Source organism: Myxine glutinosa, chromosome 2, assembly GCF_964187855.1.
Source record: "Myxine glutinosa chromosome 2, kmMyxGlut1.1, whole genome shotgun sequence".
In the NCBI taxonomy this organism is placed as follows: Eukaryota; Metazoa; Chordata; class Myxini; order Myxiniformes; family Myxinidae; genus Myxine; species Myxine glutinosa.
Window position 1 is genome coordinate 122,138,209 of NC_136262.1, and position 16,789 is coordinate 122,154,997.

At 45.3% G+C, this 16,789-nt stretch overlaps 1 protein-coding gene across 2 annotated transcripts in view; it reads left to right on the plus strand.

Annotated features, from left to right (window-relative positions):
• Positions 1-12,554, plus strand: part of LOC137421320 (peroxiredoxin-4) — a 33,958-nt gene extending 21,404 nt beyond the window's left edge. For both annotated transcript variants that reach the window (XM_068107244.2, XM_068107245.2), the window contains exons 6-7: positions 2,906-2,940; positions 12,425-12,554. In XM_068107244.2, coding sequence (XP_067963345.2) covers positions 2,906-2,940; positions 12,425-12,475 — 86 coding nt within the window. In that variant the 3' untranslated portion in view covers positions 12,476-12,554. The remainder of the gene's footprint in view (positions 1-2,905; positions 2,941-12,424) is intronic.
• The last annotated feature ends 4,235 nt before the right edge of the window (positions 12,555-16,789 follow it).

The following is a 16,789-nucleotide window of genomic DNA, read 5'->3' on the forward strand; positions in this document are numbered from 1 at the left end:
TCTACTTGCTCTCCTCATTGATCTTCGCTCTACTTGCTCTCCTCATTGATCATCGCTCTACTTGCTCTCCTCGTTGATCATCGCTGTCCTCGTTGATCATCACTCTACTTGCTCTCCTCATTGATCATCGCTCTACTTGCTTTCCTCATTGATCATCGCTCTACTTGCTCTCCTCGTTGATCATCGCTCTCCTCATTGATCATCGCTCTACTCGCTCTCCTTGTTGATCATTGCCCTACTTGCTCTCCTCGTTGATCATCGCTCTCCTCTTTCATCATCACTCTACTTGCTCTCCTCGTTGATCATCACTCTACTTTCTCTCCTCGTTGGTCATCGCTCCACTTGCCCTCCTCGTTGGTCATCGCTCTACTTGCTCTCCTCATTGATCATCGCTCTACTTGCTCTCCTCGTTGGTCATCGCTCTACTTGCTCTCCTCATTGATCATCGCTCTACTTGCTCTCCTCGTTGGTCATCGCTCTACTTGCTCTCCTCTTTGGTCATCGCTCCACTTGCTCTCCTCGTTGATCATCGCTCTACTTGCTCTCGTTGTTGATCATCGCTGTACTTGCTCTCCTCGTTGATCATCGCTCTACTTGCTCTCCTCGTTGGCCATCGTTCTACTTGCTCTCCTCGTTGATCATCGTGATACTTGCTCTCCTCATTGATCATCGCTCTACTTGCTCTCCTCATTGATCATCGCTCTACTTGCTCTCCTCGTTGATCCTCACTCTACTTGCTCTCCTCATTGATACTCGCTCTCCTCATTGATCATCACTCTACTTGCTCTCCTCGTTGGTCATCACTCATCACTCTACTTGCTCTCCTCGTTGATCATCGCTCTTCTTGCTCTCCGCATTGATCATCACTCTACATGCTCTCCTCGTTGATCATCGCTCTACTTGCTCTCCTTGTTGATCATCGCTCTCCTTGTTGGTCATCGCTCTACTTGCTCTCCTTGTTGATCATCGCTCTACTTGCTCTCCTTGTTGGTCATCGCTCTACTTGCTCTCCTCATCGGTCATCGCTCTACTTGCTCTCCTCGTTGATCATCTCTCTACTTGCTCTCCTCGTTGATCCTCGATCTACTTGCTCTCCTCGTTGATCCTCGCTCTACTTGCTCTCCTTGTTGATCCTTGCTCTCCTTGTTGATCATCGCTCTCCTTGTTGGTTATCGCTCTACTTGCTCTCCTTGTTGATCATCGCTCTACTTGCTCTCCTTGTTGATCATTGCCCTACTTGCTCTCCTCGTTGATCATCGCTCTCCTCTTTCGTCATCGCTCTACTTGCTCTCCTCGTTGATCATCACTCTACTTTCTCTCCTCGTTGGTCATCGCTCCACTTGCCCTTCTCGTTGGTCATCGCTCTACTTGCTCTCCTCATTGATCATCGCTCTACTTGCTCTCCTCGTTGGTCATCGCTCTACTTGCTCTCCTCATTGATCATCGCTCGACTTGCTCTCCTCGTTGGTCATCGCTCTACTTGCTCTCCTCTTTGGTCATCGCTCCACTTGCTCTCCTCGTTGATCATCGCTCTACTTGCTCTCGTTGTTGATCATCGCTGTACTTGCTCTCCTCGTTGATCATCGCTCTACTTGCTCTCCTCGTTGGCCATCGTTCTACTTGCTCTCCTCGTTGATCATCGCGATACTTGCTCTCCTCATTGATCATCGCTCTACTTGCTCTCCTCATTGATCATCGCTCTACTTGCTCTCCTCGTTGATCCTCACTCTACTTGCTCTCCTCATTGATACTCGCTCTCCTCATTGATCATCACTCTACTTGCTCTCCTCGTTGGTCATCACTCATCACTCTACTTGCTCTCCTCGTTGATCATCGCTCTTCTTGCTCTCCTCATTGATCATCGCTCTACATGCTCTCCTCGTTGATCATCGCTCTACTTGCTCTCCTTGTTGATCATCGCTCTCCTTGTTGGTCATCGCTCTACTTGCTCTCCTTGTTGATCATCGCTCTACTTGCTCTCCTTGTTGGTCATCGCTCTACTTGCTCTCCTCATCGGTCATCGCTCTACTTGCTCTCCTCGTTGATCATCTCTCTACTTGCTCTCCTCGTTGATCCTCGATCTACTTGCTCTCCTCATTGATCCTCGCTCTACTTGCTCTCCTTGTTGATCCTTGCTCTCCTTGTTGATCATCGCTCTCCTTGTTGGTCATCGCTCTACTTGCTCTCCTTGTTGATCATCGCTCTACTTGCTCTCCTTGTTGGTCATCGCTCTACTTGCTCTCCTCATCGGTCATCGCTCTACTTGCTCTCCTCGTTGATCATCGCTCTACTTGCTCTCCTCATCGGTCATCGCTCTACATGCTCTCCTCGTTGATCATCGCTCTACTTGCTCTCCTTGTTGATCATCGCTCTCCTTGTTGGTCATCGCTCTACTTGCTCTCCTTGTTGATCATCGCTCTACTTGCTCTCCTCGTTGATCATTGCTCTACTTGCTCTCATTAATCCTCGCTCTACTTACTCTCCTCATTGATCATCGCTCTACTTGCTCTCCTCGTTGATCCTCGCTCTACTTGCTCTCGCCGTTGATCCTCGCTCTACTTGCTCTCCTCGTTGATCCTTGCTCTCCTCGTTGATCCTTGCTCTCCTCTTTGATCATCGCTCGACTGCGCTCAATCAGTACATTCAGGCCCCTAGTCCAGGTAATTGTGGGTCGAGCGTTGAACGTAACTCCCTCAGCATTATGTGCGATTCAAAGCACTGCTCATGTCGTGTGCACTGAGCTGTGTGAGTGCATCGGGTGTTTTAATATGCATTGTACATATAACGCAGGAGAAAAAAAGATGTCACACCTTTTATAGTATTTGAAAACAAGCATGGTATATTTTAAAACATGTTATTACCACTTACATGCTCCTCTGGCCTTGTTTTTCTTTCTCCCATTCAGTCTGTCCTGCTGGGTGGAAACCAGGAGGTGACACGGTAAGAGTGTGGAAAAAGGAAGAAAACATTATATTCATTTCCTGTAAACATAATCTAATAGTTTGCAGCTTCCTTTTTTTGTATGCAGCACATGACTGCAAGTTGCATCATTCTAACAGCTGTGCCACTGATGCAGTGCCCCCCTTGTATGTTAGGTTAGCAATTTGTAATTTATTCAGGGTGCTGATATTAGCTCGCATATTTTTCACCAATAACATCGTGGCATCTTTAACGTCCATTATCTAATGCCAGCAGACGGGACATCCGGCTTAACATCCATCCAAGGGGCGACGCGCGCACGCACACACACACACACACACACACACACACACACACACACACACACACACACACACACACACACACACACACACACACACTGGCGCCACAACAAGGACACCTCGTTTCTCACTCCCCATCTTTCTCGACAACTCCGTCACCTGAATCCACCTGTGGGGATTCACGTGCCTCCATTCCGAAGAGGAAAGATATCAAGACCTTGAAAGGTAGCGATGACAGCGAAGGAGACGAGAATGGAATCGAGAGCCTGAAAAGCACGAGGAGGTGTGACCTGGAGCGAAGGCCCACTCTGAACCGCCGACATGGGAACAGCGAGGCTCGCGAATTGTGGAATGCTCAAATAAACGTCGTTGCACGGAGCCAAAAGTCAGAGAAACGTGCACACCTCGTAACGGCTGCGGCGACGAACGAAGCGGAGAGGTTACCATCTCCGACGAAACGACAAGCGGTCCCTGTGGCGGCACCTGTAAAAGGAAGAAAGTGAGCACGAGTGGGACCATCGTGGCGGAGACACCGCATGGAGCGAACGGCCGAGGGAGCTACCGGGAGGCCTCATGTGGGTCTACAGGGACCATGAGAAATGGAAGTGTCGCAGCTGAGTTAGAGGGAAATCGTCATGCGGGGGCAAAGGTCAGAGACACGTGCATGGCTCATAAAAGCAGGCTTTGCGGCCCTGAGCAAAGCGGTGAGGATAATATATCAGACGAGATGCTAAACTGTCCATGTAGTGGCACCCGGAGTAGGAAGAAAGCGATTGGGAACATCGTGGCGGACATAACGCATGGTGCGAACAACCGAAGGAGCTACCGGGAGGCCTCGAGTGGTGCAACCGAAGCTCCGTTCGTGATGCTCGATGGGGCGACTGTGTTGGAGAGTATTTAAAAAAACAACCCTGAACAAAGGGTTACAGCCCCCCCCCCCCCCCCCCAACAGAGAAAGCTCTTTGAAGTCTGTGCGGACACACCAGGCAGCCGGGGTGCATCCTGCTAAGATAGACCGCTGCATCTTATTCACGCTAATGCAAGTTAATGAAATGAAAGCTGGAATGTTAATGAAAGTTGTAATTAATGAAAATGAAAATTTTAGTTAATTTAAGTTGATGAAAGCTGGAATGCTGAGGGGAGCGGGAACATCCTTCCACGCAGAACGTGCTCTGCATCTGAAGCGAGGGGATGGCGGTGAAGGAGACCGATTCATGGCTACAATATAAACATATACAAATGATAATGGGCAGAAGAATGAAGTTATATAGAGGAGGGAAGGAGGGGGAGGATGATTAGGAACAATGTGATCCTGATGAGTAGCTGGCTAATAAGATAGAGGAAGTGTGTTTGATATCAACTGAAGAAAGACCACGACTAATTTGACTACATAATAATAAACGCACAAAAGCACAAATCAGCAGAACAAACAAATCTTTTAAAAAGAAATAAACATTGTGAATTTTGCAGCAGCACTCTTCATTCAGGAAAAAGTAACGAAATACCACAAGAACAGGAACAGGAAGAAGTACCACCATGGAAGCAACGACTCAAGACACAGAGGGAGATGCTCAGAAAGGAGACAGGACAAATACAGCAATTCCAAAGAGGACATCAAAGCCCAAAACTAAAGAGGAGAATCCAGAAAATGAAATACAAATATAAAATTGAAGACAAAGACCGAGAGGTAATGGTTGCTGAAAAGAAACTGAAAATCAGAATGATAGCAAAGAAAATAAAAAACTATGGCTAGGATAACATGAGGAGAAAATAAGGCCAGATGTTTGTAAACAACCAGAAAATATTCCACCGTGAACTAGGGAAATGGAAGCAGAATGTGTCATCCCCTCCTGAAAAAGATGAACAGGAACGATTCTGGAAAGGAATTTATGAAGATCGAAAAGAACACAATTAGGAGGGGGGGATGGATCTGGAACCTGGAAAGAAAAAAAACATCTTTAGGAAATGCCCCCAGTAATAAAATAGATGCAGAAAAAAACAAGACAAAACTTGCAAAGATGGCAAACTTGTAAAAGCCCCGGCCCAGATGGGATCCCAAACTTCCGGGTAAAGCAATTTGATGCTCTCCACATTCACTATGCTCGAGCATTCAATGAACTTTTCCAAGGGGATCAGGAAATGGATGAATGGCTCACAGAAGGTAACACCTTCTCATCCCAAAATCTGAAGAGACTCAACTACCCAACAAATACCGGCCAATAACATGTCTACCAACAACATACAAACTTTTAACAGGAATCATCACAGACACAATGTACCACCACCTAACACAACAAGGAGGCCAAGAGGCAGAGCAGAAGGGATGCAAGAGAGGATGTTACGGAGCAATGGACCACCTATTACTAAACAAGGCCATACACGAAAATTGCAATACGAGAAGAGCCAAATTGTCTACAGCATGGATAGACTATAAAAAAAGCTTTTGACAGTGTCCCACATTCATGGACGATAAAGTCAATGCAAATGTACAAGATAAATCCTCAAATAAATAAGCTGATTGAGAAAGCCATGGATCTATGGAATACCACACTAATCCTGCAGCACTCAGAAGGAAAGATTGAAATACCAAGACTAAACATACAACGCGGGATCTCCAAGCAGACAGCCTTTCTCCTCTCCTGTTTTGCTTGGCCATGAACCTTTTACGCACTAAGTAACCTCATTAATGAGCAAGAACGCGGATACACCGAAGAACGTCCGGACACAGATACACCGATACACCATCCAATAAAAGAACGTCCAAAGAAACAAGAAAGGTGACGCATGTACTGTACATGGATGATTTAATACTCTTTGCACTGAATAATGAAAAATTGGCAAAACAACTGAAATTAATGATAGGCTTCTCCAACGACATCTAAATGGGTTTGGCCTGGATAAATGTGCCAAGTGCACATTCGTACAAGGTAGACAAACAAAAATGGACAACATAAAAATCGACCTTGATAGAACAATACAGGAGCTAGACAACAAAACATCTAACTAATACCGTGGAGTAGAAGAGGGCCACCAAATTTGTCCAAAAAAATGCGCAAAACAATTACCAAAGAATACCTGTGTAGAACGAGGCTGAAACTGAAAACATATCTCACTCCAAGAAACAAAATCAAAGCCATAAACCAACAAGCAGTACCAGTGTTCCAGTACAGCTATGGAATCGTAAACTGGCCACAAGCAGAAATAAAAAAAACGAGATATAAAAACAAGGAAAGTCCTCATTATCCAAAAAATGTTCCACAAAAATCAGTGCATCCCAAGAATGTACCTTTCAAGGAAAGAAGGAGGTGGCAGCCTGATGTAACTCAATCACGTGCACTGAGCGACAACTGTAGGATTAGCAGAGTACGTGAGAAGCTCAACAGACTACTGAATACAATTTGTGGACAAGCATGAACACAACAAGCCAGGAAAGGTATCTCTCACTTACCTTGCAAAAAAAACTTCCAAAAACAGGTGTGAATAGAAGATGTCACACATCAAAACGAAACAGAAATGAATACAGCCCCAACAATTGCAAAAAAGACAAAAGAAAAATACAAGATGAAATACCAGCAGATATATAGTGATAACTGGGAGAAAGACAAAAGAGCAGGAAAATATAAAATAGAGTTGGACAGAGTGGGGATAGACAAAGAAGGATCACTGGAATGGCTAAGAAGAGGTAGGCTCATCTGGGACGGAGAACGAATCATCATTAATGCACAAGACTAAGGACACCACACTTATAGTGGGGGGGCCAATGTTTTCCCGTTGAATTCAAATGTTAATTTGTGGACACTGGTTGGGTTGTCTTTAGGGATGATAGAAGTTGTAGAAAAAATATGTCTCCATTTTTTTCAAGTTCTTTATAGCGGCCATTTTGGATTATCAAAATGGCGTTTGTTGAAAACCGAAATTGTCATTATCTTGGCTTCTAAATGACCTAGAGTGTTAATTTTGGTGTCCAAATGTACATATTTGCGGATACTTAATCCAATAAACACACATTTATACACCTACATATGATCAAAAGGGTTCTTATGGCAGCCATCTTGGATTTTCACGCACTTATGCCAACACATATATATTTTTTTTTCCATCATTTTCACTTCTAAATCACATAAAGGCTGGACTTTAGTGTTCAAATGTACACTTATAATGTCTTTGTGCAATATTTTTAGTTGGCAGTGTTCATTGTTACATTGAAGGATCTCCATCCTCCTCATCATCAGTGTTATCGATTCCCATGGGGCGCTCCTGACCCGTGTTACCACACACCTCTTCATCTGCCCCACACATACACATCTCAGAACAGTTGAGATGCTGAGACCTGCATGAGCAGTGAGACATGCATTGGGTCTTCTTGCAGTTACATTTGATTAGATGTGTGATGGCAGCTGGGGCTGGAGGGTCCTTGGTTGTGATGGGCACCAGCTGATCTCCTTCTGCTCTCCATCCATGTTCTGTTGGTTGTGGAAGCTGGGGGTCCGGTACATCAGCCTGATGCCACACCATGGCCTGGAAATGTGCACGAGCAATGGCTTCATGTAAAGCTCCCCGTGTTGGTGGCAGCTTCTGTGCCTCTAGCTGTTTCTTGGTAAACAGTCTCCACCTCAGCTTGCCCACATCCACAACTGTAGTACGAGGCTCATACAGCTGGCATACAAATGCCTCAATGTCACTTTCTGTGTCAGCTCTCAGCTCCTCAGAGGCCCCAAGGTCATGAAACGCAGATACCACCTCAACAGAGCACCTATTGAGGGCTTGCCAACATGTGAGCTTTCCCTTGCCGGCAAACCGACCAGTCTGGTCTGCTCCCGTGAATGCATGGAATCCTGGTAGGGCTGCAGCCTTCCTGACACCAAGTTCATGTACTATTGGTTCCAGTGAGATTTGCCTCTTCTTGTTCCCCACACCCGTGATGAAGTATGTGTCTTTGCATAGTTCATGGTACCGGTGGAGTGCTAGGATGAATACATCAGTATCAGGTGACTGAATGTACAGCTGTGTTGCACCTCTTCGGACGGCATCTAGACTGTGAAGAAAGATCCTCGTATCAGCCTCCTCCTGGGAGCTACGGAGATGCTGTACATCCATGCAGTTGGAGAAGACATCCTGCCTTGAAGTGACGATGAAGACCTTGGTAGTCCCCTCAAAGTGACACAGAGCTTTCTTTGCCAGATAGACAGTTAGCTCATCTTTGGTGTTGGTGTGCGACAGGAACTGTTTTGCTGTCAGTTTCCCAATCGGGGTGCTGTCTTGAACGTGGTAAGCAGTGGGCGGCTTGCCACCTTGGCGCCTCTCCCGTGTGGCCTCTTTCAGTGAATTTGGCAGATCATATCGGTCAAACACGAGGTGGACTTCATCATACCCGTTGGTCTTGCAGTCCAGTGTTGCATTGAAATGGCCAGCCCACTGGGCACATGTTTTGACCCATTGTGGCTTACCCATTGCTTGCACTAATGCCATGCCGTCTATGACAGTCACCTTCTTGGGAGGGGGTGGAGTATGTTCAGGATTGTCGTCGTCTGGCTGCTGACCAGTGCCAGTTGACTTCTTGGGTAGATCTTCTAGGATGCCCATGAGCTTGCTTTTGTCTGTGCATGGTAGTAGTGTCCCAGCCATTGCAAAGAGGGTTCGTGGAAGCGCGGTGAATTCATATTGACCTATGGCATCCTTCAAGTTGATCTCTGGTCGTGTACGTTCTTATACGTCCTCAGCTTCAGCTGTTCGCATGATTGTGCGTGAAAGTAGCCACACTGTGTCCGTCGCAGAGTACGGCTTGGTGACATCTGGGTTTGACCGTGTCTTGAAGCTATACGTGGTACCTGTGGCAGATTGTTTGTTTGGTGCTTGGCAAGGAACAAAGTCTGGAGCAGTCAGAACCTTGAGTGAGCGGTGTCTGGCCTTTCGGTCATGTAGTGTCAGTGTTCTATGTTCATCTGTGGAGGGTGCATGTTCCCGTCGTTGGTAGAGTGCCCAGGCTGTAGCATGGAGTGTCCGCTTCCCATCAGGTGTGTCTTCATTGAAGTCACTGTTGTCCACTGCAAAGAAGACAAACGTCCCTATGCGCATGGTTCTTGGAAAGTATACACCCTGTTCTGTCGTAGACTCTATGACTGAGTTGGCCAGCTGTGTCTCCAACCGCAAGATCCGACTATAATCAACAGACAGACCGAACCCATGCAGGAAATCCAGAAGCTTCTTGTTTCTGGTGGACTGATGGACTACAATGGCAACGGCAAGCTGCTGTGGCCATTCTAAGCGATGGCGGAATGGTGCATCTGGCTCTTTGGGCTTGTACGTGACTTGGCGTTTTGACTTGTAGCCGTACATGATGTTCTGACTGATGGTTATAACATCTCGATGAATAGTGGCTGAGCGCATAGTCTCTGGCTCAATGCTCGTGGCTGGTCCTTCCAGTAGCCAGCGGAGGAAAGCATAGAGTACTTTGGGTACATGCTTTTCAGCATCATCAGTGTTCATTTCTCCTTCAAATTGCCATGGGTGCTTGTTCTGACAAGCAATGGCACTGCGGAGAACAGAGGCACTCTCAAACAGTTGTTCGATGTTTTTTTCATTTGTCTTCGTCATTGCATCTTCGACAGCTGCATCACGCACGGCAGTGGAAAATACACAGTCTGACTCGTTTCGACGTTTTGGTTTCATGAAGTGAACGTCATCAATGTGAGAGTTGATTTTCTCCTTCATGCCTTGGGTAGTAGGTGATGGGACATTGTGCACACCATTATTGTCAAGAATCCTGGAGTAAACCGACTTCAGGTCAGACATGTTGAGAATTTCACCAGCTTGGAGTAGAGAGCGAACAAGGCTGACAAACTCAATGTCTGCGGCTATTTTGATAACATTAGTTTCTTGCAGTATGTGTTCTTTGTCATCACTTGATGTCCCACTCTTGGGAGCACGTTGGACATTCTGCACCCAGCATGGGAGATGATACTTGACGTCGATCGCATGAGCATCATGTGCACTGATGGCAGCACTCAGCTGAACTTTCCACTTGTGGTTGCTGCCTTCTTCAACAGCTTTCTTCAGCTGTTTACCTGCGTTGAACGTGCATACAACATGTACACTTTCCTTAGTGACCTCTTGACAGAAGAAACAAAGGTCTCTGTTGAATGGAGTTGATGATGAACGTGTGAAGCGAAGAGTCTCGTCTTGCGTAGAACCTGAGGTACTTGCAGCGGCAGGTGCAGAAGAAGGACGTCCACACCTCTTATGAAGATGCTGGGTGTCGCCATGTTCGCAGGCTTTCTGGTGGCGAACTCTAGCACGCTCCAGGTGAGCAGTGTTGCATGTAGATCCATAACATGCCCGGTGCCACTTTGCTTTATTGTTCCTCAAGTCAGTGGCAGTGAAACAGCTTAATCGTTCGCTGATCTGTTTGAAGTCGGCATCACCATATCGTGCCCTCTCCTGGATGAACTGGAGAAACTTTGCATATGAGCCCAGTGCTGGCTCAGTCACTAGTGCACCTTGGGGATCCTGGCACTGAATGCAAAGTGTGAAATCAGTTTCTTTCTTGGTTTTCTTGCTTTTTGGCTCCATCATAGCTCAGGGTCACGAATCTGGAACATACAAATAACAAATAACAATTAAGATAGATGTGCATTAAGTTAGATTTTGGACACTGGTTCGGCTGTGCCATAAAAACCTATTTTTATCCCTTGTAGGTTATTAAAGAAGGTTTCATTCAATTCTCTATCCCCAAAAATGTACAACTGGACACCAGAATCGAAACTCTAGGTCATTTAGAAGCCAAGATAATGGAATTTTACGTTTTCGACATCCGCCATTTTGAAAATCCAAAATGGCCGCCATAAAGAACTTGAAACAATTGGAGACATATTTTTTCTAGAACTTATATCATCCCTAAAGACAGCCCAACCAGTGTCCAAAAATTAACAAGCAATTTCACCGGGCATTTCAATCTGATACATTGGCCCCCCCACTATTATGGCTTTAATAATATGGCGGGGCTGAGTCAAGTGTAGTGTAGATTCTGTAAAGTAGAAACGGAAATTATGAGCCACCTCTTATTGGGATGTAAAAAACTCATGTCAGAGCAGCTGTACACCCAAAAGCACAACAAGGTATGTCGAGTAATCCACTAACACATCTGCAGAAATTTCAATATCCCAGTTCTACAAAACTCATGGAAACACGAACCAAGTGCAATCATTGAAAATGAGGACATAATGCTCATGTACGACCAGATGATCTCATCCAGCGTAAACATAGAGAACAAAGCATTGCAACCGGACATAGTACTCGGGAACAAAAAGGAAAAGACAGCATTGATGATTGAGATATCAGTAAACAGCGATTTTGACCCAAACAACACAGAAATCAAGAACATGACCAAATACCAGGACCTCAAAAATGAAGTGAAAAGATCCTGGAAGCTGAAGAGCATCGAAATTGTACCAGTGGTAATTTGGGCAACGGGAATGACAAAAAAGAACCTCACAAAGATCTTAAACACCATCCCTGGGAGCATTACCACAAATGAACTACAGATGGAGGCTGTACTGGGCTCAGTGACGATCCTGAAAAGAGTCCTTGGAACAAAACTTAACAACTTAGCCCATGAATCACAATCCTTCACCGAAGCGGGGATGGATACTTGGAGACTTTGGAGGACTCCATTCCATCTTCTAAAACCAAAATTATGGAGATAACAAGCAGCGACACACACACTCACACACACACTCACACACTCACACACTCACACACACACACACACACACATACCGATGCCTATCTGCGAGATGACAGTTTATAGCTGGGTTGGGATTAAAACCCAGGCTAGACGGCCCGGAGTAGAGCATGCACATCTCTGGCCCATCGTGCTATCTCTTGGAGCTTCCTGGTGATAAAACCAAAGTAACTCCACAAAGTTTTTATTCTTACAATTTTCTATGATTGGTTGTTGACTCAGCTCTTTCACTTTTTTAACTCGACTTTCAACAAAAAAAACCACCAACTGACCACATTAAACGGGCACAATCCTCATTTTAAACGTGCTTGTAATTAAAACTTTTGCTTTTTACCTTTCCATAAAATCTGGAAAATATTTTCAGGAACTTTTTAAATTGAGAATATTTCATTTAAGTTTATTTCCTTGTGTTTTACAGGATTTTTTTTTCATTTCCTGTTTGCTGTTGTCCTTCCCTCCCCAGATAATCCCAGACCCGGCAGGGAAACTGAAATATTTTGATAATTTGCAATGAGTGAAGACGTGCAAAGAGGGTTTCCAATTATGAGTGGGAATTTTGTGTGATTCATAATAAAAGCTGCCATGTTCCTTTGTTTCAGACTTTGAGTCGATGCTCGTCGCTGTCCAGCTAAGATGGACCGGTGACTTTGTGCGCATGTTACAAGACAGGTTAGCTAAACAAGTTCTCTTTTGCGAGCTGCGTAATGAACAAAGTGAAGCAGGAGAAGAGTACAAGGAATACAAGATTACTCTCGAGAACCATTTTATAAAGTCCAAGATCTGTATCAGCATATGGCAGCAGATGGCCTAAGATGGCAGTACCTGTGTGCTGCTTGTAAAAGCGGAGTCTGTAGCTTTGGAGGGGACCACTTTCATCAATACGAAGAGTGGAGGATGCCAGGTGCCACTACCACAGCGACCCCAGTACTTGAGAACCAGTCTGGGAGTGTGAGGTTTGCGCTCAGATATATCTTTCGAGTGTAGACCTCCACATCTACATCAAGGCTCACCGCTGAACACTAACTAGCTTCACCTCTCCTTCCCTGACACAGCAATGATTCGCTCGTACTAGTAGTAGTAAAGCACATACAATCCCCATCGATTGGCATCCATGGGGAGGAGGAAAATCCTCCTTAGGAAATGCCCTACTAGCCCAGCGGCTAAGTCGAAAAATATTTCACTTTGTGGAGAAATTATGAAACTTTGCAGACAGGTGGAGGACCCCAGTAGGAACATTTTTCGATTAGGACCCAACTCTGAAACGCCCCCTGGTGGCCGATAGAAATACGATTGCAGTGGCTAACCCTCCCCCTCCGCCCCCATGACAATTTGGGTGAACAGGTGATCAGTTAGCACCCCATATGATTTTACTTAGCACCCCATATTATTTCAGTGCTGCCATCTGTTTGCATTAGTTTAGGTTAAGACAGAAGATTTCCTTTTTTATGCAATAAAGTTCTTTGCAGACATCAAAGTTCGTTATCATTATTGTATTAACGCATGTTTTCTTTTACAGGTGGAAAATCATAAACCATGTCCAGGTCATTCAAGATCGTTCCTTTTCAAGTCAATCGGATGAAAATTGAGGATTTTAGAAATTTGGCTTATGTTGACCTTTTGGCCAATGTTGACCTCAAAAATAATTGGTAGTTGTATTCAGTGACCTGATATGTAAATGCTCTTCAAATTTCAAGTCAATCAGATGAAAATTGAGGATTTTAGAAATTTGACAAAGTTGTTGACCTTTGGCCTATGTTGACCTTTTGGCCTATGTTGACCTCAAAAATAATTGGTGGTTGTATTCAGTGACCTGATATGTAAATGCTCTTCAAATTTCAAGTCAATCAGATGAAAATTGAGGATTTAAGAAATTTGACAAAGTTGTTGACCTTTGGCCTATGCTGAGTTGGGTCCTAATCGAAAAATGTTCCTACTGGGGTCGCCAACCTGTGTGCAAAGTTTCATAATTTCTCCACAAAGTGAAATATACTGCTATATTTTTCGACTTAGCCGCTGGGCTATACTGAGTGCGGTGAGAAGGGCATTGTCATTGTTTTAGTGTCGCTGGTAACCAGAGTACTGTGTGTGTGTGTGTGTGTGTGTGTGTGTGTGTGTGTGTGTGTGTGTGTGTGTCCGTCCACACATTGCACTAGCTGACGAGGCATGACTAGACGGTGGCAACGAACAGGTAAGGGAGGCCATCAGATGTTGGTACGAGCAGCTGATGTTATGGTGGCATTGGGTCAGACGGCTGTCTTCGGCCCCAACGGAACTTTTTTTATATATATTTTTATACTGAATCGAGGCTCGTGAAAGAGCTGAGTTGAGCTGAAGAGCTGAGCTGAACTTACCTGTTAATCCCCCTAATTTCTGCCCCTCTAAACTAATCGGTCCCTCCTGGGGCTACTGAGCATATCACAATCACCAATCCACTCGCACTCAGCACACATGTACACAATCACAATCACCAATCCACACACTCAGCACACACGTACACAATCACCAATCCACTCACACTCAGCACACATGTACACAATAACAATCACCAATCCACTCACACTCAGCACACACGTACACAATCACAATCACCAATCCACTCACACTCAGCATACACGTACACAATCACCAATCCACTCACACTCAGCACACACGTACACAATCACAATCACAATCACCAATCCACTCACACTCAGCACACACGTACACAATCACAATCACCAATCCACTCACACTCAGCATACACGTACACAATCACAATCACCAATCCACTCACACTCAGCATACACGTACACAATCGCAATCACCAATCCACTCACACTCAGCATACACGTACACAATCGCAATCACCAATCCACTCACACTCAGCATACACGTACACAATCACAATCACCAATCCACTCGCACTCAGCATACACGTACACAATCACAATCACCAATCCACTCACACTCAGCATACACGTACACAATCACAATCACCAATCCACTCACACTCAGCACACATGTACACAATCGCAATCACCAATCCACTCTCACTCAGCATACACGTACACAATCACAATCACCAATCCACTCACACTCAGCACACACGTGCACAATCACAATCACCAATCCACTCACACTCAGCACACACGTACACAATAACAATCACCAATCCACTCACACTCAGCACACACGTACACAATCACCAATCCACTCACACTCAGCATACACAATCACAATCACCAATCCACTCACACTCAGCACACACGTACACAATAACAATCACCAATCCACTCACACTCAGCACACACGTACACAATCACAATCACCAATCCACTCACACTCAGCACACATGTACACAATAACAATCACCAATCCACTCACACTCAGCACACACGTACACAATCACAAGCACCAATCCACTCACACTCAGCATACATGTACACAATCACAATCGCCAATGCACTCACACTCAGCATACACGTACACAATCACAATCACCAATCCACTCACACTCAGCACACACGTACACAATCACAAGCACCAATCCACTCACACTCAGCATACACGTACACAATCACAATCACCAATCCACTCACACTCAGCACACACGTACACAATCACAATCACAATCACCAATCCACTCACACTCAGCATACACGTACACAATCACAATCACAATCACCAATCCACTCACACTCAGCACACACGTACACAATCACAATCACAAGCACCAATCCACTCACACTCAGCACACACGTACACAATCACAATCACCAATCCACTCACACTCAGCACACACGTACACAATCACAATCGCCAATCCACTCGCACTCAGCATACACGTACACAATCACAATCACCAATCCACTCACACTCAGCATACACGTACACAATCGCAATCACCAATCCACTCACACTCAGCATACACGTACACAATCACAATCACCAATCCACTCGCACTCAGCATACACGTACACAATCACAATCACCAATCCACTCACACTCAGCATACACGTACACAATCACAATCACCAATCCACTCACACTCAGCACACATGTACACAATCGCAATCACCAATCCACTCTCACTCAGCATACACGTACACAATCACAATCACCAATCCACTCACACTCAGCACACACGTGCACAATCACAATCACCAATCCACTCACACTCAGCACACACGTACACAATCACCAATCCACTCACACTCAGCATACACAATCACAATCACCAATCCACTCACACTCAGCACACACGTACACAATAACAATCACCAATCCACTCACACTCAGCACACACGTACACAATCACAATCACCAATCCACTCACACTCAGCACACACGTACACAATCACAAGCACCAATCCACTCACACTCAGCATACACAATCACAATCACAATCACCAATCCACTCACACTCAGCATACACGTACACAATCACAATCACCAATCCACTCACACTCAGCACACACGTGCACAATCACCAATCCACTCACACTCAGCACACACGTGCACAATCACAATCACCAATCCACTCACACTCAGCATACACAATCACAATCACCAATCCACTCACACTCAGCACACACGTACACAATAACAATCACCAATCCACTCACACTCAGCACACACGTACACAATCACAATCACCAATCCACTCACACTCAGCACACATGTACACAATAACAATCACCAATCCACTCACACTCAGCACACACGTACACAATCACAAGCACCAATCCACTCACACTCAGCATACATGTACACAATCACAATCGCCAATCCACTCACACTCAGCATACACGTACACAATCACAATCATCATCACCAATCCACTCACACT